At 47.3% G+C, this 27,130-nt stretch overlaps 1 protein-coding gene across 5 annotated transcripts; it reads left to right on the top strand.

The window, feature by feature from the left end:
• Tdrp (testis development related protein) lies at positions 1–26,019 on the top strand. Of its 5 annotated transcripts, none has more exons than XM_052751749.1 (4): positions 1–112; positions 436–645; positions 22,372–22,469; positions 23,754–26,019. In XM_052751749.1, the coding sequence occupies exons 2-4, from the start codon at positions 520–522 to the stop codon at positions 24,097–24,099; spliced, it is 570 nt and encodes a 189-aa protein (XP_052607709.1). In that variant the 5' UTR covers positions 1–112; positions 436–519; the 3' UTR covers positions 24,100–26,019. The 5 variants fall into 5 exon arrangements, with proteins under 5 accessions (XP_052607709.1, XP_052607711.1, XP_052607707.1 ...); XM_052751751.1 differs by having other exon boundaries at positions 85–193; positions 436–621; XM_052751747.1 differs by having other exon boundaries at positions 85–193.
• Positions 26,020–27,130: the final 1,111 nt, after the last annotated feature.

The raw sequence follows: 27,130 nt of genomic DNA, 5'->3' as shown, positions 1-27,130 counted from the left end.
GCGAAACCCCGCCCTCGGCCCCCGGAGCAGAAACGGGGCGAGCATGCGTATTGCGCGGCCCCACCTCAGCGTTGCCTTGGTGATCCGGGATGGACCACGCCCATCGGGCTGAGTGAGCGGAGGGTCGGGGGTCCCAGGGCCACGGGTGTGACATGTCACATGCTTTTGGTGCACCCGGGTTCGTGGTCCCTGGGTAAAGGACTCGGCTGGCTGGATTACCCGAGGGGACCTCCTTAAGGAGGTTGGGGCGGTCCTGGGGAGGTAGGGGAGGTCAGAGACTGAGGGGACACGGGCTGAGCGTCAGGGTGGAGGAGGGCTAGGGGACAGGGGACTTGAGGGAGTCGAGCCGGCAGAAGGGCTGGAGGAGGGTCTGGGGGCGGGCCTGGGGGCGGGGAGGGGACGGCCGCCCGCAGCTGACCGCCCCTCCCCGCCCAGTCCTCCGCACCGTCCCGGAGCCGCGGGCCGAGCGTCCTCCCCCAGTCCCGGAGCGACGCTGCGCCGAGCGGTCGAACCCCCGAGATGTGGAAGCTGAGCCGGAACCGGGTGCTTCTGGACGAGCCCCCCGAGGAGGAGGACGGGCTGCGCGGGGCACAGGCGGCTGCAGCAGCCGCCCCGGCGCCGGTGAGGGCACGCTTGGGGGCGCAGGTGCGGGCCGCGCGCGGGGTGCTCCGGGGGCGAGGTGCAGGTGGATGGGGCTGAGTACCCGACGCTTCCCGGGGCTATGAGGTGACTTGGTCCTGGAGGACCCCTCGGATTAGTGACTGGATCCTGCAGATCGCGGGCCCCAGAGCTAGCCTGCGTGGGTTACCGCGGGGCGCGCACCCGGGGCACTTTCCGCACTGGCTGGCGACGCTGCCCTTCGCTCAGCTGCCAAGGGCTCTAGGGTTCGCCTGAGACTCCAGGGACGCGGGGTGACCGCTTCCAGGCCAGGTGTTTCTATTCCGGGGTGGGAGAAACAGAAGTCCTGAATCATGGTTCCCCGGGACGGCGGTTCGCTCACACTGAAAAGCTTTTGGTGACCATAGCACACGCAAAGTGTGCTAAATATTTATTTGCATAATACGTATTTCCTTTTTTTTAAGCCTTTGATTCTCTTCTCCTCCCCCCCCCCCACGCTCCCCTCCGGAAGAAAAGATCAGAATCCTTTATACAGAAAAGGCTTTGGCCCGACAAGTGTAGAGATATGCTTGGAATGTCTAGAATTTTTTAATTAACGTGATTCCAGGTGGATCTGTAGGAACCTTCCCCACCTACTTTTTCAGTGCGGGTTTTCATTCCCTTTCATGTACTATGAAATTTAGGTCACAAAATAAGCCAATTTTAAAGCACAGAACTATTTTGTTATGTTTTTTGAAATACATTGTGAAAACTGTGGATGATATAAATCTTTCAAGAACTTGGAAATAGTCCCAAAACTGCCTCTTCCCTAGTTGGAGCAAAAGAACATTTGTTAGGAATGAAGTTTCATTTAAAACATTTCTTGGGAATTTAATAACATTGCCAACTCACAGACATCCAAGTTGACGACTGTAAGCGTTTAAGTGTGGTTTCTATCGGAATTTACGTTTGAGAAGTTACCTTTTGGTATTCCTAGTGCTTACCTACTTTGTATTTCTTAGCCTTCAAATTTTTATAGCTAAACGGCAACTCTTAAAAGGAGTAATGAACATTTGCTTGTGGTCTTTGGGTTTTTTAATTTTCTTCTAGCCAGTAATATGTGTTTAAGATTGCTTTGTGTGTCTTTGGTTCAACATTACATTTATTTTTGGTGCTGGATAATATCCCATTGTCTCTGTAGACCAATTCCCCATTTACCTGCAGAAGGACATGACATCTCTGTTGCTTCCAATCTTGGACAGTTGGTACTGGAGCCTCTCTAAACGAGCAGGGTGGACTTTCGGTAGATGCACCATTTCAGCTCTTAGTTAACAAGAATGGGATTGTTGAGTTGTGTGGTCAGAGTGCATTTTGTTCTAGTCTGTGTGTGTGTGTGTGTATGTGTGTGTGTGTGTATGTGTGTCTGATACACGTGTGAGTATGGACAAGTGTGTATGTGGAGGTCGGAGGTCAGTTCTTGCTTTCTACCTGCTGGAGCTGGGTCTCTCTTCACGTTTTTTACCATGTCCACAGCTTACTCCAGTCTAGCTGGCCTGAGAGGCACTGGGCCATTCTCCCATCCCCCATCCCCCATCCGAGGGATGGAGGTGCAGATGCACAGCTCTGCGTCTGAAATTGACCTCTGGTCATCAGACTTGCACAGCAGACACTTTGACCTGCTATGCCATCTCCTCCACCCCGGATCTCCACCATCAGCAAATGAGGAGCCATTGTTGCTCGGTCTTACCTGCATTTGGCATGTCAGTATTCCTGGACTTCGGACATTGTAGTAGGTATAGAGTGGTATCTCACTGTGATTTTTTTTTTTTTTTTTGGTTTTTCGAGACAGGGTTTCTCTGTGTAACTTTGAGCCTGTCCTGGATCTCACTCTGTAGCCCAGGCTGGCCTCGAACTCACAGAGATCCGCCTGGCTCTGCCTCCCGAGTGCTGGGATAAAAGGCGTGCGCCACCACTGCCCGGCCTCACTGTGATTTTTAATCTTAACCCCCACCAAGATGTGGTGCATCTATTCTCATGTTTGTCAGCTCTGTGCCCTATTTTCAAATCTGGTGATCAGTTGTCTTAAGACATTTTTTGGATAATGATCCCTTATCATATGTGTATCTTCAAGAATTTTTTCCTCCTCCACAGTTTATATTCTAATTTTCTCCACAGTGTCTTTTGCAAAGTACAAGTTTTTCAGTGAAATCCAACTTACCAATTATTTCTTTCATGGGTATCATGCCATTGTTATATCCAGCTTATCAATTATTTCTTTTGTGGTGCAAGCCATTGCTACGCCCAGCATCAATCTAAGTTAGTTCCTGTTATCGTCCAGTTGTGAGCTGTGATTTTGTTTGTTACGTTATTAAGGATGCATATAGTATAATGTGTTGAAAAGATGATGCTGTAGAAAAATAGGTAGCTGGGATGGGTGGTGCTGGCCTGTAATCTTGGCACTCCAGGGACGGAGGCAGGAGGATCACAAATTCAAGACCAACCTAGGTTATTATACAGCAAGATGGAGGCAACTGATGTTCTGAGACAGATTTGGAACTTAAGGAGCACTGATCTAAACCAAAGCTAACCTCTTTTAGAATGAAATTTTAAAATCCATGACAAATCCATCATAAAACTGCTTCCTACAAAATGTTTAAAGTGGAGAAAAATAGGAATTAATATGTGGATAGGATTGACGTTTCCTCTCATGTTTAAAATATGTTTTCTGATGTTTCTCTTTTAGTCCTTCGTCTCTTCCTCCCCCTCTAGAGAAAGTTAGTTAGTTCATTGTTGGAGCATGCGGATGAAGAGCAACATTCTGATTCTAGAAAGTGCTCAGTTACATCCGTGTTTGTCCTGTGCACTTCCTTGAAAAGCAGGCCAAACAACTATGGTCTGCTTCTGGTGTGTGTATGTGTGTGTGTGTGTGTCTGTGTCTGTGTCTGTGTGTCTGTGTGTCTATGCCTGTGTGTGTTGAAGAAAAAGTAGAATAATGCTCTGTTCTGAATAAGTGTGAAGCCAGACGGTGGTGGCGCACACCTTTATTCCCAGCACTTGGGAGGCAGAGTCAGGCAGACCTCTGTGAGTTCAAGGCCAGCTTGGTCTGCAAAGAAAGTTCCAGGACAGGCTCCAAAGCTACACAGAGAAACCCTGTCTAAAACAACAACAACAACAACATAAAAATAAAAATAAATAAATAAATAAGTGTGAAATGTGGGAAATTCAGAGTTACTAACTCCAGCTAGTTTTACACGTGGGAACCAATTCTCTGCACTTTAGATTACTGGCTTTTTGTTGTCATTGAAAATAAATGTCTTATGGGTAGCACTAATTGGACTTTAGAGTTGTCAAAAATATGGACATAAAGTTGGGAAGGGACTGTATTGGGTTATGAGCAAGTTAGAGGGGAATTGGGTGGGTGATATTGCACTTCATTGTTTGCATGTTTGAAATGTTAAACAATAAAAATTATAATTGAAATAGAAAGTAAAAGATTAAAAGAAAAGAAACATGTTTGCATTAAAATATAAATGTAATTTAATATAAATATATAAGAAATATAAATTAAGTGAGGCTTATAAGGAAGACTATTCATTGTAGCCACTCCGTAATGGGAGATATATTTTAATGAATCTGGTATTTACTTTAAAAATTAAAATTGATGATGTGTATAGTACAAGATCTCTGAATCTCGTCAGGCTGTAACTCTTTTTTCTGTCTCAACAGATGCATTATTAAGGTTTTTTATATATCCATTAAACATTTATGCAAATATATAAATATATTTAGAAACATGCATTTGCTTTTCAACTGTAGACATTTATATGTATCTTGAATTGCTCTTTCTCAGATAACTGATCTTATGAAACACTTCCTGTGTTTAGCATCACTAGCTAAAAATCACTCAAGACTTTATGGTACCAAATATTGTTAAATAAATTTGCCCGTATCTGTTTAGGTCTCTTCTCAAAGATTTGAGTCAGTTTTTAAGACTCCTTCCTTTCCTGACAGTTTTTGTGGACCACAAACAGGGGTATGTAGAGATACCCAGTATCAGCATGATTTAGACAGGCTTCTCCCTACCTCTGAGCTAACTGGGAATTCACCACTTAAGCTATAAATTAATGAATGCCCTTATAAACAAGCTTTGGGAAAGCCATGACACATTTTCATGTTAATTCTTTGAAGGTTGAGGTGTACTTACAAGCATTGACATAAATCCATCAACCAATCAGATATTTTAAAATTAGATTTGGTGATGGGAAGAACCAGCATGACCATCTTTGTTCAGGTTGTACACACTATCCTTTCCAGGTGCTCCAAGGGCTCTGCTGAAGGAGGCTTATGTGGATTTGGGACGGAAGGATGGAGGATTGTAAACTGTAACGTTTGTGCTTGACTTGACTTCTAAGTCTAGTAAACCAACGCTTGTGTCCCTTTTGATGGAGTAAAGTGTAAGATAAGGATAAGACACACAGTTGTCCTTCTGTCCTCCCCCCCCCCCCCCCCCCCCCGCCTCTACAGCTTACACTTTATTCCATTTTCCATGAGCTATTTTCAAAAGCAGAAGTGAATACAAGTCCTTGCCAATGCAAGATCAACCTACGGACGCCAGTTGAAGATTTCCATCAGTGCCAAGTGCCCCTTCATTCTCTGTGTGTTTCTGTTTTCATGGTGTATGATTGTCTTGACCCATCTGGGTGGCCTCAATAAGAAGATAAGCTGAGAGCTTACATAGCAAACATTTATTTCCTGGGGTTCTAGAGTTTCCAAGTCCAAGATTAAAGTGTTATAGATTCTTCCTATTTATGTTGTATGGTTCTTCATATAAAAAGTTAGCAAGGCATAATTATCGTAGCCCTCCTATAACCTGCTTTTCTCATGTAGCTTAATATTGTTAAATAAATGTGACAGTAGCTATCTGTTAGGTCTCTTCTCAGGGTTGTTGAGTGTACTGAGTTGGTTTTTAAAATTGCTTCCTTTACAGTTTTGTGGCAGTAAAGACAAGGAACCACTTGGCTCGAGGTGGCCAGGCTGGCCTAAGCCGTGTATGTATTGCAGGGTGGATTGGAACTCCTGCTTTCTGCATTCCTCGTTGCTGGGATGACTGGCTTGCACTGCCGCACCGAGAGTCTGTGTGGCAGTCTCCTTTCTAGACTCTGTGTGACTTCTGCATCAATAAGAGCAAGATCCTTTGGGGGCCTGGACCCCTCAGCATCCCGTTTGCCTGCCTGCACTTTCTGTAAAAGCACTGCTGAGATAGCGTTCCTATAACATCCTGTCTTACCATGCTGTGTAGCAGTGCCGTGGTTTTTTAATGTGTTCACCGGTGCAGTCAGTTTTAGAACCTGGAGGAATGCTGTGCTCCATAGCTGTCACCCTGAGTCTCGCCTCTCCATCTCTTCCCACAGTTCTGCTGCTGAAACTTTTTGGGAATTTCATCAACCTGGAATCATGCGGTTCTGTGGGGTCTGTGACTGGGGTCTGTGACTGGGGTCTATGACTGGGGTCTGTGACTGGGGTCTGTGACTGGGGTCTGTGACTGGCCTCTTGTACTTCACATGTTCTCTTACATAGTCAGCACTCCATTCTGCTTTGAAACTGAATACTCCATTGTGCTGATGTACTACGAGCTTTGTTTACCCTTTATGTCCCGGTGGGTGTTTGCATTGTTTCTTCCTAATTGTCTATTACAAATACTGTTGGTATAACCACTGTGGACAAGATTTTGTCTTGACCCATTTTCATTTTTGTAGCCATGTTCCTAAGCATGAAAACAGCCCTGAGTCAGGGTTTTTGCGACTTCAATGAAACACCGCGACCAAAAAGCAAGTTAGGGAGGAGAGGGTTTACTTGGCTTACACTTCCATATTGCTGTTCATCATCAAAGGAAGTCAGGACAGGAACTCCAACAGGACAGGAACCTGGAGGCAGGAGTTGACGCAGAGGCCATGGAAGGGTGCTGTTTACTCCCCCTGGCCTGTTCAGTCTGTTTTCTTATAGAACCCAGGACCACCGGTCCATGGATGGCACCACCTACAATGGGCTGGGCCCTCCCCCATCAATCACTAATAAAGAGAACGCCTTGCACCTGGATCCTGTGGAAGCCTCTTTCTCAGTTGAGGTTCCTTCCTTTCAGTTCACTCTAGTTTGTGTGTCAAATTGACAGAAGACTAGCCAGCACAGGCCCTGTGGTGATTGCGTGTGTGATCATTGAGGAACTGCCATCCTCTTTCCCAAAGGCTGGACCAGTTTCCATCCCCACCCGCAGGGTGTGAGGATTCCGAGTGCCTTGTGTTCTTACCAACCCTGGTTCTTCACTGACTTTTATTCTAATGATCCAATGTGTGTAAAGTCGTTTTCGGTCTCATTTTCTGTTTCCTTCACGACTATGGAGGCTTTCTATTTGGTCTTTACTTTACTCACTGAGAAGATTGAGTGGCTCATATTTTTGTTGTTGAATGATAACATCCCTATATGTTAGAGATGAAAGTCTCTTGCCGCGCCCGTATCAAATTTTGCAGTTACTTCTTTCACAGTAGGTTGCCTCTTGATTCTCTTAATATCATTTGAAGCACGTTTTAAGTCTTGTTGTTTTTGGTTTGAAATATCTCTTCTGAGAATCACTTTCCAAATGCAGGGCCATAGTTACCCTAATTGCTTTTCAGAGTTTCAAACCTTGAGCCTCTTCACCAAGGCCTTTGTGATATCGGGAGCCAAAGGATCACTTTACCATTTATTAACAAGCAAAATCCATGCACAATTATCACAAGACAGAATGGGGGATCTGACTGCACATTCCTCATTCCAAAAGGTCCCATGCATCCCTGAGCCCCGCCTTATCATTGGGCCGCATCCCTTCCCAATGAAAACTCCGCCTCTTGGACCAGATGCTCTCTTCAATTGATTATCCGACCAGTAACAGAATTCCCATAACACCTTTGTTCTTTTGTTTTTGTTAGTGGAATGAAGGGTCTAACTGAATTCTTTGGCAGGTAGGTTACTTGTCACATTTGTTGAAAAGATGTCTCCTTTTTTTTTTTTTTTTTTTTTTTTTTTTTTTTTTTTTTTTTGGTTTTTCGAGACAGGGTTTCTCTGTGTAGCTTTGCGCCTTTCCTGGAACTCACTTGGTAGTCCAGGCTGGCCTCGAACTCACAGAGATCCGCCTGGCTCTGCCTCCCGAGTGCTGGGATTAAAGGCGTGCGCCACCCACCGCCCGGCTGATGTCTCCTTTTTTAATGAATTGTCATGGTGCCTTTCTGAAAAGTCAGTTGACCATGTGTATGCCATCTCTTCTGGACCTTCAAGGCACACTTGCTGGTACCTCAGTCTTGATCACTGCTCGTGGTATAGCAGATCTTGAAATGAAAACCTTAGCTCTTACGTGTTCTTTTATAGGCTGTTTTTGCTGTTTGGGATCCTTTGTTATTCCGTGTGCATTTTAGAGGCAGTGTATCCCTGTTGCAGAGAAAGCAGCTGATATCCCATAGGGACCGTGTTGAGTCTGTAGACCAGTTTCAGGAACATTGCTATGTTAGCAGTGTTTTTAGTCCTCTGATTCATAAAATGATTTTGAGATGATTTTTCATTTGTTTAGAACTCACAAAACTTTAAAATATTGTCATTTTCATAAACTAAAGATGAAATCTTGCCATCTTTATTTCTAGTTATATTATTTTAATGCAATCATAAATAGAATTGCTTTAATTTGATTTTTACATTGTTCATTGCTGGTGTATAAGAGCAATATATTTTTATATCTTGTTGACTATCTGATGATCTTATCTCTTTTATTAGTTGTAAAAGATAATGCTTCTACATGGCGGGGCGGGGGGGGGGGGGGGGGGGGGAGGGGCGGGGGACGACGACACAGTTCTACTTCTTTTGCAGTCTACATGCCTAGTTTCTCTTCTTGACTAATTGTCCTCTGGGGCCCTCCAGCATTCTGCTGAGCAGGAGTGGCAAGAGCTAGCCTTCTTTGCTCATTCCCGATCCTACGGGGAACGCCTTCAGCATTTCACCACCGAGGGGGAAGCCAGCGTTGGGCTTTCCTAAATGTCCACTGCCAGCTTAGAGCTGAGTGTTTCTGTCATGAAAAGATGGTAGATCTTGTTATGGTTTTTCTGTGTCCGAGCATGTGAATTCTGTTTCTTATTTTCTTGCTATGGTATATAATTGAATTCCAGATGTTTGCCCAACTTTACAGTCCTGAATAGCCACTTCACAAATGCAGGATGCTTTTAATAATCGTTAGGTTCAGTTTACTAGTTTTTTTGTTTGGTTTTGTTTTTGAGACAGGGTCTCACTGTGTAGTCCTAGCTGGCCCTGAACTCTGTATATAGACCAGGCTGGCTCAAACTCACAGAGGTCCACCTGCCTCTACCTCCTGAGTGCTGGGATTAAGGGCGTGTGCCACCTCACTTGGTACGTCACTAGCATTTTGTTGAGGGTTTTTTTTTTGTGGCTACATTTATGGCATATGGTCTATAGTTGGCTTTTCCTGTAATGTCTTTGCTTTGGGTATCAAGGTAATACTAGCTTCACAAAGTGAGTTAGGAAGTGTTCCTTTTCTATTTTCAGAGACTTTTTGAAGAATTGCTGTTAAATCTTTAGATCGTTGGTAGACCAATACTGAACAAGTCCGGCCTTGTGTTTTCTTTGGGGGCAGTTGTTGTTGCTGTTGAGTTTTGTGTTTGTAGCTTGCTCCCTTTGCTCTGTTCAGCTTTTCTGTTTCTCCTTGAGTCATGTTTAGTCCTTTGTGTGTTGGCAGACACTTACCCACGTTGTCCGAGTTCTCTGTTAGTGCTCAGTTTCTTACCGTGTTCTGGAGTAATGTTTGATTTCTCATTCTTAGTCTGAGCAATGCGAACCTTTGTTTTTTCCTACTTTAATTAAAGCTGTCAGTTTTCTTGATCCATTTTTGACTCCGATGATCCATTTTTAGCCAGGTTGGTCTTGAATTTATGGGCTCCAGTGACCTTCGTGCCTTAACCTCCCAAGTAGCTGGGAGCACAGGTGCATGCCACCAGATTCACACACACTTTTTTTTTTTTTATTTAAAAACTGTTGGTTTTGCTGATTGCTCCTGCATTATTCTCTATCCATCCACGGCTGTCCTCATCTCGGTCTCTTCCATCCTGCCTGCTTCTGGTTTCATTTTCTCTTCCAGATCTTAAGGTAGAAGCTGAAGTTACTGGTTTGAGATCTTCCATTTCCGTCAGGATTTGCGTCTGTCTGTTTGCTGTGAGATGTCTCTGGCACAGCTCTGATCCAGGACTGAAGGGCCTCAGTCACCAACCGTTCTCCAGTAGTCTGCTGAAGAACTGGAGATGGGGTTGCCATGGTGGCTGTGCCTGTATCCTGTGGTTTTTGAAGGGCATGGAGGATTGTCTGAAGATGTGTGATTATCCTTACTCCTCTTTTGTCTCATAAAGTGTGCGCGTCTTACCTTTTCAAGTTCATTTTGTAATAATAGATTATTGCTGTGATGGGTAAACATAAGCTACCTTTGGTCTGTGTTTTAGATGTGATTTATTTTCGCATTTTTATTCAGCTGAATTCTTTGTCTTACAGTACAATTGGGTTCGTGTTCTAACTCTTTATAATATTGTGGTTGCAAATACTTAAAATGTGGGTGTAAGTGAAAACCAGTTCATCTCTCACGATGGGAACTGAGAACAGAATGTAGTTTGTTTTGTTTTGTTGTTTTGTTTTGTTTTTGGTGAGAGTACAGTTGATTTGTGCTCTGAACGGGCTTGCTCTTGCACAAGGGGCCTGGAGAAGAGGAAGCGCGTGTGTTCTGCCCCTGCCATTTGCTGTGGATGGCGAGTCCTGTGAGCTCCCTTCTCCTCTGTCTGTCTCTCTAAACTCTGTTCCTTTCCGGTTCCTGCCTAGGTACCCTTAGAGGGGGATGGAGCTTGGCTTTGCTAGAGCAGGAAGACCGTGTGGATGGCTCAGGACACTGGGGTCTGGGCCAGGAATGTGGTGGTGTTTTACAGTTGGAGGAAAGAAAGAAAGGATCCTGCCAAGGCAAAGTAAGTGGCCTGCCGCCCCGCGCAGACATGTCAAGTAAAGAAAGCAAGTCATTTTAGAAAGCTCAAACTAAGTTATACCCTCCATGCAACTTCAGCAAGGGTGTAAAACGGCTGGGAACACAGGACATAGGAAGAAGAGCTGCAGATGAGGCCAGCCCCGTTGGCAGTCAGCCCTGCCTTGTGCAGATCACTAGACGTCTGCCCGTCAAAGTGGCAGGAGGTGGGCCCAGAGGACCTGGAGCTTCAGTCTGTAGGGAGCTCTGGTCATCATCAAGGCCGAAGGTGTGGGCTCATCTTTACCAAAGGGTTTTGTGAGGTTGGAGCCACTGATGCAAGTTTGTGGTCCTTCTTTCCTTCCTCCCTCCCTCCCTCCCTCCTTCCCTTCCTCCCTCCCTCCCTCCCTCCCTCCCTCCCTCCCTCCCTTCCCATTGTTGGTATTGTTGCCTGATAATCTCTACTTTTGGGCCCCAGAGCTGCTCTCCCATTGGGTTTCCACGCTCCTGTTTTGTTTGGTTTTGTTTTGTTTCTGCTTCTACCTTACCTGGCATGCAGAACCCCTTCCATTCATCTGACCCCCTCCTCCAGCAGTTTCGATTTACTGTTCCCAGCTCAGGAAATCTGGATTCTTTTCCTCTCTCTGTGTTTTATCTTCTAGTGAAATCAGCCAGACCTATTTACATAATGCTTTGTTTAGAGAATGATATTTATGATCACTGGAAGCTCCTGAGCCTTCAGTGCTGGCCTTGCCTTGGCCCCAGGCAGTGAGGGGCTGTGATGGGCATCTGGTGGTTTCCCTTCCACACTGGGTGTTGCTCATTCCTCAGTTCGCCCCTGTTTATCCTCTTCCTCCAGATGCCTGACTCCAGCTTCCAAGGCTGCCAGGTCTTCCTTCGATTGTGAAGCCTTGCAACCCTCACATCTTTGCCTGTTTTACACTTGCTGCACACTACCAAACGTGGCCGCCTTTCCTCGTGTGCGTCTCACATGACAGTTAATGTAGCAAAAAGCAGACGATCCACAGTTTAAAGATCAAACACAATGAAGGCTTAATTCTCGCCTGGGGCACAGCCCCAGTGGGCCTTCTAGGTCTGTGGTGGTCCTGGCTCACTGGGACTGGCTTGCCAGACTGGTCTAGCCTCAGGGGAGCAAGCGCTTCCCAGGGCTGGGCTTTGGAATTGCACACTCGCTTGCTCAAGAGGGCATGCAAACTCCTGAAGCCTTGGCAGCAGAGAGGCTGGATGAGAACTGTGGGCTTAGTTCCCTCTTAGTTATTTCCATGTTCTGAGTAAGGAGAAAAATGACCGGAAAAGGGAGAGAGATGCTGTTCTCTTCTGCCTGAATCTGTCTGTCTGTCTGTCCTTGGCACTCGTGTGCATCCCTCTGTGATCTTACTTGGTCACTTTGTTACTGAGCAATTTCCATCTCCTCTCACAAAAGAAAGAGAATTCTAGAACATCCGTTTCTGAAAAAGTAGCTAGTTTGAATCTTCTCTATCTGCCTCATAGAACAGAAAGGACTTGTGAGTGTTCCTACTGGAGGTTGGGGGATGGGCAGGAGGAAGCCCAGAGTTCCCTGAACACCCAGGAGCTGTCTGCAAGGAGCCCAAAGCCTGTGGCTTAGGGACATGAGGTCCTGCCTGAGCCTCAGGACATCCCTCTGACTCTGGGTGTGATGGCGGGTTTCTGTGACAGCCTGTGGGTGCTGCTCCTGCTCCAGGCAACCTTGGAGATACCCTGGAGCAGCCTGGGTTATTGATCTGAGGGTGTTTACTCTCAGTATAGGATTTCTCTAAGCAACACGGAAGCCTGGGCTTTGAGAAGAGCCCTTTGGTTGTTCCCAACCTAAGTGTCTGTGAAGTGCTGGTTCTCTGTTCACACTCTGTTTCTGTTTAGTCTCTTAGGTCAGGACAGGGCTGTGGCACACCCCAGTTTGCGCCCCTGTTAACTTGCTTTAATAACTCAATAGAAAGCAGTATCTTTAGTGGACTGCTTTCTCTGCTCTGGAGGATTGAGTAAAGGCTTTCTGTGGGTTATGGTGCTTATCTACTTTCTAACTACCCCCACCCCCACCCCCACCCCAGACAGGGTTTCTCTGCGTAGCCCCAGCTGTCCTGGATCTCGCTCTGTAGAGCGGGCTGGCCTCGAACTCACAGAGACCCTCCTGCCTCTGCCTCCGGAGTGCTGGAGTTAAAGGTGTGCGCCACCACCACGGCCCGGCGCTTGTCTGCTTCCTTAGCTACTTGTACTCTGTGGGTTACAAACATGGCTGCCGTTTTTTGTTGTTTCTCTCTTTCCCGTGTTACCTGTGGTATAGAATTCTATTCCATAGACCAGCCTCTGTTTACCAAGGGAATATTGTCTGACACCTCATAGCTCTCCTGGTACACATGCCTTCACTCTCACCCTTGTGGTCTCACCAGCACTCTGTACTATGGAATTTGGAGACACTTGTTGTGACTTGGGGGCTGACCACATCCACCTTCAACCGTAAGCCATCCCAATACTTCTTACGGAACAGGACTTAGCTGAGGTCTGCCCCAGTCTTTGTGGGTTATTATCAGTGCATCTGTGTATCTGGTCCTTTCCTGACCTGGGTGCTGGGAGCTAACTTCATCTCACTGTGGTCTTTGCCCCTTCTGTCCTCAAAGAGTGGGAGCTACTGCTTCTCTCTAGCTGCAGCTGCCCCTCCTGCCCCTCCTGTCCAAGGTTGATAGGGCACCATGAAGGCTGAAGTGGTAGGAGTCTGTGAGTAAACACCCCCGTGCCTGCAGCTCAAGGGTAGACATGGACGTAATCCAGCAGGTGCCCGCCCGGGGACTGGCTGGTTCTGTGTGTCAACTTGACGCAAGCTAACATCATCGGAGGAAGGAGCCTCCGTTGAGGAAATGCCTCCTGGAGATCCAGCTGTAAGGCTTTTTCTCATTTAGTGAGCAGTGGGGGAGGGCCCAGCCCGTGGTGGGTGGTGCCATCCCTGGGCTGCTGGTCCTGGGTCCTATAAGAAAGCACTCTCAGCAAGCCATGAGAAGTAAACCAGTAAGCAGCACCCCTTCATGGCCTCTGCATCAGCTCCTGCCTCCAGGAGCCTGCCTTGTTTGAGTTCCTCTCCTGACTTCCTTCAGTGATAAATAGCAGTGTGGAAGTGTGAGCCAAATAAACCCTTTCCTCCCCGACTTGCCTTGTGGTCATGGTGTTTTGTCGCAGCAGCAGAAACCATGACTTAGCCAGCCTGTCACAGAGTGTTCCTCTAGAGAACGGGTGCACTCATATCTTTTTGTTGTTGGCCGCATGAGGGCTTTGCTGAGAAGTGCTGCAGTTACTTTGTTTCCACGGAATGACCAGAGCTGATACATTCCCGCAAGGTATCAAATTGTCCCTCACCTCTCTTCTCTGGTCCAGGCCTCCAATTCTCTGCAGCTAGCCATCCTGTTCATCTCCCAGAGACACTATGCACAGGAGCTTTGGCTGGCTGTAGAATTTCTCTCTCTCCCCTCTCCCTTCTCCCCTCTCCTCTCTCCCCTTTCCCTCCCTCTCCCCCTCCCCCTTCTCCCCCTCTTTCCCTCCCTCTTTCCCTCCCCCTCTCCCTTCTCCCCTCTCCCCTTTCCCTCCCTCTCCCCCTCCCCCTTCTCCCTCTCTCTCCCTCCCTCTTCCCCTCCCTCTCTCCCTCTCTATCCCTCCCTCTTCCCCTCCTCCTCTCTCTCCATCTCTCTCTCTCCCTCTGTCTTTCTCCCTCTCCATCTTTCTCTCTCTTGTGTGTGTGTATCTGTCTCTCTATCTCTGTCTCGTGTATGTGTGTTAAACACACACACAGCCGTAACCATGAGAGCAGGAGACAGCAGACTCTTGGGTGCCCGCTCTGTTGAGCATCTTAACCGTAAGCCTCACTCATATCACGAGGCACAGCTCTTTCCCTGTTTGAGCTGCTCACATCGGCTGTGTGTGCGTGAACCCGGACACAGGTGTCTCTCATGGTTTATCTCAGTAGACAGGAGTCTGGAAACAGCCTTCTCTGTCTGGGGTCCAGCACCACCTCTTGTTCTGACCCTAGCTTCATTCAGTCAGTTGTAGGACCACCCCACTCTTCTTTCTTCTGAGATGTTCCGAGCTGGCCAAAGTCTCGTGAAAACTCGCCTGTAGCCTGATACTCCAGTTCTGATAAAAGGGCCTTAGGTTCAATTTCACTGTTGACCTAGAATTCTAAATTTCTCCTGAATACCCGTTTCTCACTAACTTGGGTGTTTTATCGTAAGATAATCTGAGCTCCAAATTCAGAACTTGGGCCGGCCGTCTCGCTACATCTCTCTTACATCATGATCAAACACAGCCTGCCTGTGTAGGTGGTACAGCCTGCCTGTGGTCTAAACATTGCTCCCACATAACAATCATGTCCACATTGATCCTAGAGGGAATGAGGATGCTGGCAGCTCTTGATGGAAGTCTCCAGGAAGGCTTGCTTCTATTCCCACAAGGTCACTCCCCAGCACGGGGACCCTTTCCCTGGGCATATATAAACATCTACCTCCTTCTGATAGTGTGCCACCAACAAACCAAGCTCCAGTTCCATCAGAGTCAGTCTTGGGGAACCAGTAAGTTTATTGGGGCTCACTTATAGGCAGGGGTGACTCCAGAGAAGCCAGCTAAAAAGTCCCACCCTAGCATGAATGATGCCTTGATGGAGTCCCTCCCCAGTCAACTTTAAACACTATGTGTATTTCTGCACTTTCTGAGACCATGAGGCTGTGGACACTTAGGGCAAAATCACATACAGCTGGCTGGGAGCTGCAGGCGGGAGAGGCCCAACTCTCAAGTGAGAGTCTGTCCCATGACTTTCCCACTCCCTCCTTCTGTGAGAGGTGTCAACCCTCAACAGGCTCCGTCCTGAGGGTGTCTTGCAAGTAGTCAGCTGCTTGGATGAAAACGATGGCCGTTATGCTTGGAGGATAGTGTTCCACAACATCCCCCAGACAACTGGTCCTGGTGCCCAGAACAAGCTGCAAGATACATTTCTGTCCTCTCCTTGCAGACAGGAGGCCTTGTATAGAAAAGTTCTGGAGTTGAGAGGAACCCTAGCACAGTGTAGTCTCGGGCAACTTTAGCTCCATGTGGCTGGACTTACCTCTTGGCCATCTACGCAAGGAAGTGTAGTAACATCTCATGACTGTGGGACCAGGGCATTCTCTGGAGGTATGTGAACAGTGATCCCGTCACACACCTGTCCTTGGAGGATTCCCAAGACCTCCAGAAGATGCCTGTAATAAGGTTTAGCCTACCTTATCGGGATATTTGTTTATACTTGTGTGAAGATGTGTCACTGTGATTATTTAATAAAAGGATGAATGGCCAATAGCTATTCATGTAATCCATACAGCATGGACATGTTGGAGGAGGGACTAGTCCCAGGGCTGGTGGGTAATCCATACATCAGGGACATGCTGCAGGAAGGGCTGTTCTTATCCCGGGGTTGGTGGGTAATCCATACAGCATAGACGTATATAATACTGGAGGAAGGTCTGGTCCCGGGGCTGGTGGGTGATCCATACATATGGCATGGACATGCTGGAGGAAGGGCTGGTCCTATCCCCCATGAGATGGATTGGAGCTTGAGACTCAGGCGAGCATAATTTAGAACGATGACTGTTTATTTCTGGATTTCTCCATTTGCTATCTGTAGACCACAGGGAACCTGTGGAAATCAGAACTTCTGATGAGAGAAGGTTGCTGTGAGCCATGTGTGTCTGATGTCCTGGCTATGATATGAGGACCATGTTCGTATTAACAATTGAGACCATGTGGCTTGAGGACTTCCCAGCTGACGTCTGAACTTAAATATCTTAAAAAGCATACTTAAGTTAGGACCATTAGTGCATACCTGTAGTCTGAGTCTCTCAGAGCTGAGGCAGGAGAATTACAAGTTTTAGGTCAGCCTGACCAACTTAGCAGGAGCCTTTCATAAAATAAAAAAGTGAAAAATGGCTAGGGCTATAACTCATCAAAGAGTGTTTACCTAGCATCAAAGGCCCAGATTCACAGTGCATACACACCAAACTATAAACATGAAGTTACTCTTGTTGGTGGCACTGTTAGGCATTAATGAGTTGCATGGTACTCACAGGATGACTAGAGCATCATGTTTGAGTCCCACCTGGACTTCTGCTCACGTGTTCAGAGAGAACATGGCTGCCTTTGTCCGCTGTGTTGAAGCCGCTGTCTTGCAGTCTTGATGTACATAGTTTGCTGTGGTAGTATATACCTGGTACTCTGTGATAAGCACCACATGGACCTGCGATGCTCTGTGGAACAGACTACTAGCCACCATGAAGTCTCAGGAAGGGGCACCACTGAGATCCACCTTCACATACACTCCACTGAAATAGTTAACCCCTAAAGTTAAAGTTTCATAGTTAAGGGAGAATAGAAAGACATGCTGTTCTGTTTTGAGCTTTGAGTAACCTGGGGATATTTTCTTCAAAATGTTGATTAAATTTTGGTAGTGGCGCTACATATGATAAGTAGCATAGTTTGAAAAACGAGTTTAGTAGTGCTTTGTATGTGAGAGAGAGAAAGAGGAGAGAAGAAAGAGAGAGAGAGAGAGAGAGAGAGAGAGAGAGAGAGAGAGAGAGAGACTCATCTTGAGTTGAGTCCTGGCTGGCTTTGCACTTCTCCTTAGCTCAGGCTGGCCTGGAACTCTCAGCCTTCCTCGGGGCCAGTTTTGAAGCTTTCTTGGCCATCTCCCTGTGGCCTGTGTTGGTGATGCACCCTCGGACTTGCAGGAATCTCCAGGGCTCTTCCGCATCCTTGAAAAGGCCCGTGGCTTCACCTCCAGCAAGAGTCCCCATGAGCTGAGTGGCATCCTTCCACTCCCCCATGTCAGCTTATCTGCTCGGACTGAAGAATTGCTAGAAGAAAATGGTTTTCCATTCCTCTGATGGGACTCACCCCCTTGTTTCTGTTGCCTCCGTTCTTCTTCCTTGCTGGCGTCAATGTCACTGATTTCCCGATTTGGAGGCTGCTGCTTAGGTGTGTCATATCTTCCCTAAGAGTAGCCAAAAGGCAGAAAGCTCAGAAGAGACTTTCTTAGTGGCCCACACAGTAGAGGGTGCACACTTACCCCACCGAGGCCAGCCCCACCTCAGGTCCACATCTTAGGCCCCTGAACTATTAGTGTCTCCCCCAAGGCCACCTGCTCCACCACTTCTGTGGGGTGTTCCTGTGAGATTTTTCCTTGGGTGAAACACAGGGAAGGCTCCTCCCAGAGGGGAGGTGTCTGAGCTTGGCATGCCCTTCCAGGATCACTGGGGCAGGGCAGACGGGCTCGCCTGATCAAGGACACTGCAATGCCGTCTCTCCCCCAGCAGTGAGAAGGGTCAAGATCCATCACCTCAGAAGCCCTTTCTGCCTCTGTGTGCACCGTGTAGGAGGAATGTCACAGGACTGGGTAGGGCCTTGGCTACTGGGCCGACTCAGAACACACAGTTGCTGCAGCGGGGCAGTGGATACAGGGCCAATGATGTTCCCATAAGCTGGGACGGGGGGGGGGTGGGGGGGTGGGGGGGGGGATTCATAGATCCACAGAACACAGCATCCAGGGGATGGAGCTGCCTGGAGCCCCTGAAGATGAGCACTACCCTGTTCCCATAGCAGGTGAGAATGATGCTGTAATGGAAGTCTTCCGTGCCAGATGGAGATTGGAGTGTGGTACTTTAGAGCTCGTGACCTTCGAGGGATCCCGAAACTTGTGCACCACAGTAGTGGAGGCACCCAGAAGGAAGAAAGGACAGTTCTTCTATATATCTCCACCCTCTGGAGAAGCTGTTCTGCAGCTCAGGGCCAGGGAGTCAGAAGCACTGCCCTGCCTGGCAAAGTGCTGGGTACTGATGTGTGGTGAGAGGCCCTCGCTCTCAGCAAGTGTGTGGGCGAGTGCTGTGGTTCAAAACCCTCGATGGTGTTTCATTGCCATCCCACCGTATAAAGTACTTAGCCATTGGACTGGTGGTGGAATCCAGACTTTGCTGGATGTGCCCTGCATAGGGACCAGGGAACACCGGTGCCTTGTTAGCTTTGTGTAAGTTCTTGTCTGGTATGTTTGGTCAGATTCAATGAATTGATGTATTAACAGATCTTCTTATGGGGCAGGGTAGGTATGATACAGCTGCATGCTTCTTGCTAAGATGTACTCTGTTCCTGACTCCTGGGAGACTCTTGCCCAGTATCCTCAGGTGGCTAGGGCATTTATGTGGCTTTAGCCTCAGGGTCAACTGCTTCCCCAAAATGCTTTGAATGACTAGTATTTAATACTTGGTGTTTCGGTCAGGGCTTGCTCATGGTGTAGATGTGGCAAGCTGCTGTGGGGTCTCCAAAAAAATAGAACTAACCCAAGGGAAAAACACCAGCATTGAGTCCTAATCCAGGAAGATGTATAAACTTAACAAATGTGAATAACCCCTTCAGCCTGGGCAGACTTGACACCACACAGGATGTACCAGCTAGCAATCTTGGAAAGAGTGTTCAGCTGAGGTGAGGGCACCCCTCGCTGAGAAAGGACCCAGAGAATGTCCAAGTCCAAGAGATGATGGGAAAACTGACTGAGATGTTTCTAATGTTTGTGGAGTTGATAAAGAAGAATGCTAACAGGCCAGAAGAAGTGAGAGGAGACTTCTAGCCTTGAAACCTGCCCAGGGTGGCCTAAGCCACCCTGTTCTGCGTGTAAACTCTGCTACCCTTGGCATGGTGCATACTTGAAGTCACCCCAGAGGGCTCTGGGAAGGCCCACCTTTAGAGAACTCTAGCTGGTGAAGAGGCAGGTGGACAGGAAGTGCTGCAGGCTCCAGCTGCCCACAGCTGGCCACTGGCCCTCTTAACCTATCTGAATCAACTACAGCTGTGACATCCTATCACAGCCCCAGGGCTCTGACTCTGTGTTCGCTCTTCAGACTCTGAGGGAGGAACATCCGCTCATCCTTCCTGAGAAGTGCTTTACCATTCGCTGTATTTCTAGGAAGCTTTCCTCTCTGGGTGTATTTTCCCTGCATTTGTTCCGTTTCCCTCATCAAGGCTACTTGTTTCAATCCCATTGGCTGCTGCAGGCTCCGTCCTAATAACACCAATGCAAACAGGCATTGGGCGGCAAGCAAAGCTCCCGAGTTCCCTCTCTTGCTGACTTGTCTTACGATGCAGACCGGCTCCCTGGCAACCATGGTCAGGGATCCCTGGAATGTGCAGCCCCAGCTGGGGAAGGGCAAGCAAGTGAGTCAGCTGGCCTGGCTTGGTGGAGGTTTGTGCTTTGTGGTGTCTGCCCTGGAGGGTCTGGGCTTGCTGGACATAATACCCCCAAAACACTTGGTTCAGGCTTCCTGTGTTTTGTAGATACTGCTTCAGTCAAGTGACTTGAGGCCCCACAGTTTGTGTCCTCGCGGGGAGTCACGGTGTTTGTTCTGCGGGTCTCTGACTGGATTCCAGAGAGGTGCTTTGGGGACAGTTGGTGCTAGGCACAAGTGGATCAGACCAGGACTCTGTGCCTGATTCATGTAGACTGATGTGGCCCCCTCGCCCTGATCTGAGGAACACAGGACAGACGCAAGCCTTCCCCGGCAGTGCCGTGACTTCCGTGGCTCCGTAGGTGTCTGCATCAGGCACCTGGAACAGCAAACCAGCGTCTCATGCCTAAGTTTTTGTTTCTGTTTCTGCTGCAGTGATTCTTCGGCATGGCTACACCACTTAGGATTCTAACACAGTGGGTTTGGTGGAGGGCTTGACGGTTGGAGACAGACCTCTGCCCAGAGGGCATTCCTAAAGTCTAGACTGACCAGGGCACAGTGAAGTCGTGGCTCCTGGGTGTGTTTTGACGGCTTTCTACTTGTGCTGTCTTGATGGGTTCACTGAAAATTTACATTATATTGTCTCACATCAGAGGTCTCCACAGCCTCTCGGTTCCATTTTTATGGCTCTCTTTCTGTATTTTTAACATTTCAAAATATTTTAGCCAGGCATTGGTGGCCCACGCCTTTAATCCCAGCACTGGGGAGGCAGAGCCAGGCGGATCTCTGTGAGTTCGAGGCCAGCCTGAGCTACGGAGTGAGTTCCAGGACAGGTGCAAAGCTACACAGAGAAACCCTGTCTCGAAAAACCAAATATATATATATATATATCCCCTTGCCCTATGACAGTTCCCTTTACTCAAGCCAGCAGGGATGCTGATGTATGAGATATAATAAAGTCAGACTTCCAGGGAACCTGGGTCTGTGCATATTTCTTTCTGCCTAGTAAGTTACTTAATAGATCTACAGTGATATTGGTTGTACAATCCCGATTTCATAAATGAAATTGTATAAAATGACTTTTCCAGAATCAATAAAACACATCGTTTCTTCTCCAAAGCTTGTCTTTGTGGAGGTTGAAGCAAGCATCGCCATCCCCTCAAGATGCTGGAGCCTAGGGCTAGTCAGAGCTGCTGGGGCCGGAGACCCCTGAAATAGCATTAGACTCCTTCAGTGCCAGGCTACCTGGCACCAGAGACGAGATCCCTTCCTGTACTGGAATCTTCCTCAGGCCATAACTAAGCTTCTTTCACACAACCTTCCACAAGTGGAACATAATTAGTGGCTAGCACATTACAGGATGTGGTTTCCTGGAACATGGATGAGCAGGTATTGTGTGTAGATGTGGAAGGGTCAGGGTGTGCTTGGCCCTGGACATTCCTGTCAGCATGTCCATGAGATTATAATGGGGCTGGAAATGCCCTTTGCCAGTTATGTTGTGGCCGTGGTCACCAGCAGAACACATTCCTTCCATGTTGGTGGTGATGGTGTGGGCAACCACGTAGTCCAGCCCACTGTTGCAGAGCACAGAATGCAGGTAGTCATGTTTGAAACCTGACACATGAGTGTCGCCTGTTGTGGTGGTATTGTGTTCCCCAAAATATTGTGCACCCTAATAAACTTATCTGGGGTCAGAGAATGGAACAGCCACTAGATACAGAGGCTAGAAAATGGTGGCACTCACACCTTTAATCCTAGCATTTCAGAGGCAGAAATCCCTCTGGAATCTCTGTGAGTTCAAGGCCACATTGAAAACAGCCAAGCATGGTGACTCACGCCTTTAATCCCAAGAAGTGAGCCTTTAATCCCAAGGAGTAATGGCAGAAAGCAAAAAGATATATAAGGCGTGAAGATCAGAAACTAGAAGCATTTGGCTGGTTAAGCTTTTAGGCTTTGAACAACACAGTTCAGCTGAGATCCATTTGGATATGAGGACTCAGAGGCTTCCAGTCTGAGGAAGCAGGATCAGCTGAGGAATTGGCAAGGTGAGGTAGCTGTGGCTTGTTCTGCTTCTCTGATCTTCCAGCATTCACCCCAATACCTGGCCTCAGGTTTGATTTTATTAATAAGACCTGTTAAGATTCCTGCTACAGCCTGTTATCTGTTTACTGTGTTCAGCCCTTGTATTTTAGTGGGTTCATCCACAGCCTTAGGAGATAGAGATAGATAGATAGATAGATAGATAGATAGATAGATAGATAGATAGATAGATATCCACCATGTGGTCTAAGTGTGCGTCATAAGCTATACCATTTAGGTGTGAGAGAGCCACTCTATGACATTAACATGGTGATAAAGTCACCTGGTGCTGGATCTTTCAAGGTGTATCGCCATCATTAATCCATACATTGACTTGTTGGGATAGGAAACTGAGATCTGTGGATTCTCGGCATCAGGTCTGACATGTCTCCTTACTTTTCACCTATTCAGGGAGCAAGTCTCAGAGGTTGGAAAGAAGTAACTTCTCTGTTTAATAAAGATGACGAACAGCATCTGATCCAGGCGTCCAAATCTCCTAAGTCCAAAGGGTGAGTCATAAGCAGCCATCTTGAGAGGGTGACATTACCAGCAAGGCAAAGAGATTGCTGTGGTAACAAGAAGGGCCCACCATCGCCTCAGGAGAGGCCTCTGCTGCCCTAGGCTGCAGGTCTAGGCGAGCTGTGAGATGTGAATGCTAGAGTTCTCTATTCTGTGAACACAAAGAAATGGAGTGCACTCTGTAGAGTGAAATGTACTTTGGGTCGGGGTTATGTAACCAATGAAACATTTTGAAATGCTAAAGCAAAGGAAAAAACTAAAACTTGTAAGTTGAACTCACTAGCCATAGCCACCCTGCAGCCATGCTTACGAATTTTCAGAAAGTGAAGGGAAGCTCTGTTGATATGTACAGGGTTGGTCTGAGGCATGCTGTGGTGGTAGAGCACTCACTGGGCATGCCCACGGGCCTGGTTCCATCCCAGCACCATCAAAACTAAGCAAAACCACAAGCATTGTTTGGAAACCACAAAAGATTCTAGAAAGTTAAACCAAGTATAAACTGATATGTTGTTGCTACCATATTATAAATTCATCAGAATGTTAAAAGTGCATTTAGAGGTAAAAATGTAACTTTAAAAAAATGTAACAGGACTTCCTGTTGATAGTAAGATTGTGACCTTGGAAACATGTAGCTGTGTTTCCTTCTGGTAGAGGACCACCTATGGCTGAGGATGTCAGCTCTTCCTCACTGAGGCAGATGAAGGGCTCCTATGTGTGTGTGTATGGCGGGGGAGAGACAGTGGCTTCACAAAAGGTCCTCTCGGTCATTAGGTGATGTGCTGATGGGTCTAGGACAGCTGTGTCCCAGTGTCTGCAACAGTGTCCTGAGTGACGCTGACATGTAGTCAGTCAGGACACTAATGACATCTTTGTATGTTGGAGATTAGCTTTCTCTATGAGCATCCCTACTGAAAACCCACTTCCTGGATAGAATTTCCCCTTTATTTGTAACCTAAACTAGTCCTTGGTTTTTCGTGGCTGGATTGTCTGGGTCCTCCCTCCTGTGGCCTTTGAGAGCTGGCTCCTTTTGACAGTGGCTTCAGTCTCCTGTCTGGGAACTGGCCCTTGTTCATGCTTCATGGAAAGCCAAAGTGTGGCTTCTATAAGCTTACACTGGCTGACTTCCCCCTGTTATTTTTAATGTTTATCTCAAACTCATGCACAGGTTTCTATTAGCTTTCTAAGCACTTTAAGGTTTTTAGAAAAGGGCTTTATTTATCACAGTGACAGATTTATGAGATCCATGTGACCCAAACTAAACTTTTTACCTACAGAAGCAATCTGCGACTAAAAGAAGAATTGAAGGCCGAGAAGAAATCAGGATTCTGGGACACTTTGGTTTTGAAACAGAATATCCAGCCGAAAAAACCAGACCAGATCGAAGGTTGGGAGCCTCCCAAACTTACTGCTGAAGATTTGGCAGCCGATGCTGAGGATGGTCTAAGTGGCTGCCCACCCTGGTCTGGCTGGGAAGATGATACCAAGGGCTCTACCAAGTACACCAGCCTGGCCAACTCAGCTAGCAGCTCCCGCTGGAGCCTCCGGTCAGCAGGGAAGCTGGTCAGCATCAGGCGACAGAGCAAGGGCCACCTAACAGATACCTGTGAGGAGCTGGAATGAACCGAAGGAGCTTCACTGTGACATCACATTGCTTTTAGGGTTGGCCAAGCCCGGTGGCCTTCTACTAGTGCACCATTAATCTGTTGAGCCCTCTCATAGTCAAGGAACGGGATCCGCTGAGTTGCTTGTGTTTCGTGCTCAGTGACCCACATGCGCCATGGCTTCCCGGTGACGTCAGGTTGCCTTATTGCGGAAACACCCACCCACTGGGTGGACGTACGCCGAAAGGACATGTGCATTGCAGACACTGTCCTGTGAGGTCGAATAACGACTCGCAGTCCCCTCTAGGCTTCAAGCCAGCCTCAGTCACTTCTCTCTGAAGAACCTCCACATCTTGTCCGTGCATGTGACCTGAGCGTGAACGTGGCCTCTGTGGTACCTTCTCCCTTTGTCAGAATACGAGAAGCACCTTCCAAAGTTACAGTAATTCAGTTGAACAGCAGGTTCATTTTTCCCTTATTAAGATCAAAACAAAACAAAAATCTAGATGCTGGAAGCAACCAAGGTGGTTCGAAGTAGAATGTCAGGGCATTTTGAGTGGCCCATCTGCTGCTGAGGAGGAGTGAGTGGCCTCCAGTGTGAGCTTGGGTGGCAACTGGTTCTCTTACGGAATTTTATTTTTACTTTTGGACTTTTAAATACGGATCTTTGTTTTCATCAAAAAAAATGTTGATTTTCAACTTAAAGATTAAAGAAATATATGAGTGAATGTTAGTCACCCAATAATCTTAGCTTTGCTCAGAAAACATCAACCTGCTCACTGTAGAGTTAAAACTGTATATAAAATACTGAAGTGCCTCTTTTCTAGTATCCTCAGATGTTTAGTTTTTCAAAATGAGATACTTTTATGATTGACATTAGATCTATAAGAAGTGTTGTCTCCTTCCCCACCCTGCCTGTCTTACGCTGGTGACTGTCCTCGCTCGCGGTCCTGGGTGTTGGCAGGATTGGTGGCTCTGTAGGGGACAGTCCACAACAGGTCTTGCACGTGTTTTTGCTCTTCAGTTACAGTGCTTTGACAGAGGAGGTGTATGTCTCTTTGTTTTGGTTAAAAATTAATAGCCTCCCGTCACACTGTCCTTGAGCTTCTCAGTGTGGTCGGTCTGCTGCTTCATGTAACTGGATGTCCCTCTTAATGTCCTGTGGCACAGTGGAATGGCCTGATGCATATGTAGTGTCCGAGTGCTGATGTCTTTAATGGAACAAGTTTACAAGATCTGTCTACAGCTACATGTCTGTCTGTCCACCACCAAGCCAGCCAGCCCGGTGTCTCCATTCACCTGTCCACCTGTCCACCCATCAGTCTAGCCACCCATCAACCGAGCTGTTTATCTTTTCAAACTAGAGTAAGTTTACTTACTGGGTTTTGAGAGGGCTTTACACGGTGTTCAAATAAAAAATTCTTAACACCTGGAAATTGTGAAATTATGGAGATTTTGATTTGTAATGCAAAGTGTACAATTTTTACTGTAACACGTGGGTTAGGAAATCTTTAAGTATTCTCAGGTAAACAGTTGAGTGCATGAGCTCTGACTCTCTCGTCATCTTCAAAAGCAGTGGGTAACCACAGGGTAGGACAAAAGAGCAGTCTCCCGCTGAGGTCCACAGCGGAAACCACTGGTCTGTCTGGCTCGCTGCCTGTGGCACAGGAATACAAAGCCTTGAGAATGTAGGGAATGAGCTCTTGGACACACAGCCTCTGCCTTCACCGGGGCCTGTGGAGAGTGCTAAGTGCCTGTCGCTCCCTGTGGCCCTGTGCCTGAACACAGTGACGCATGGCGGCACAGGACCTGTATGTACACTGTGCCTCTCAGAAGGTGAAGACGCACTGTACACCAGACTTTGTTTTTTTAATATAGAAAGGTTAACTGAAAATGAATTTTTCTCCTGTTGTATTGAATTAAAATATCTTGTGTTTGAGATTCTTTCATATAAATATTTATTGGTATGCTTTCAGGAGGAAATCTCTTGAAAGACTTCAAGGAAATTTGTTCTTTTAAGACGCAGTTTGCGGCATAATTGTGATTCTGGGGCCGGGAGAGGGAAGACACGGTTTCCAAAGTCTCTACCTAGCACTTTGTTCTGGTCTTTTTAACAGGGATGTGTTTGGCTTCGGGGAGGGGCAGAGTCTTCCTTAAAGCTAAGGATTAAAGAAAAAACAAAAAGATGTGTCTGTCTCCTTGATGGTCAAAGCTGACAGACGCTTCCCTGACCTTGTAATCTTCAAAGATGCAGCAAGTCACCGCGTCATAACTAAACCAACAGTTTTGCTGAAATTATGCACGTGGCTCTTTTCATGTTTGAGCTAACACTATTAGGCTGTTTCCTGGAGGGTGATGGGCACTGGGTGCCCTGGGCTGCTTCTGGGCTGCTGCCCTTGGTTAATGAGTTAAGTAAACCCCTAAGCAACTTGATACCTTGGCCTGCATCCAAGAAACATGAACATACCAGAGATAGTTTGCCCTACTTTTTCCTTCACTTACCTGCTCTCTGTTTAATACATGAACAAGGACCGGGCGGCAGTGGCACACGCCTTTAATCCCAGCACTCGGGAGGCAGAGGCAGGCGGATCTCTGAGTTCCAGACCAGCCTGGTCTACACACTGAGTTCCAAGACAGCCAGGGCTACATAGAGAAACCCTGTCTCAAGAAAAAAAAAAATTAATGCCCACAAGGACTGGACCCCATGGGGGCTCCCGCAGACCCATGCCCCTTTCTTGGCTATAGATGCTTTGGGGAAGAAGTGAGGTTTTGAGCGTCCCTGTTTCTCTCAGGCCAGCACCTCTGCCATTCACCGTTTACCTGGTCCTAGAGAGACTCATTGCAGCCCTGCTGGGAGGCTTGCACTCAGGGGGTTGCCTCAGTGGTCCCAGGAGACTCCCAGCTGGCTCTGGTGACTTTACTCCTGGCTCTCTGGCTGTCTCGGCCCTTCAACAACTGGGATTTGATTGCCCGATTCACCAGGAGACAATGTTGACAGGAAAGGTGGCTTCTTCTCAGGTTTGAGGAAGGACCCCCAAAATTCACTTTAA

This window comes from Peromyscus californicus, unplaced genomic scaffold (genome assembly GCF_007827085.1).
Source record: "Peromyscus californicus insignis strain IS unplaced genomic scaffold, ASM782708v3 Scaffold_23__1_contigs__length_62951481, whole genome shotgun sequence".
NCBI classification, from domain to species: Eukaryota; Metazoa; Chordata; class Mammalia; order Rodentia; family Cricetidae; genus Peromyscus; species Peromyscus californicus.
This window is presented reverse-complemented; position numbering and strand designations above follow the sequence as displayed.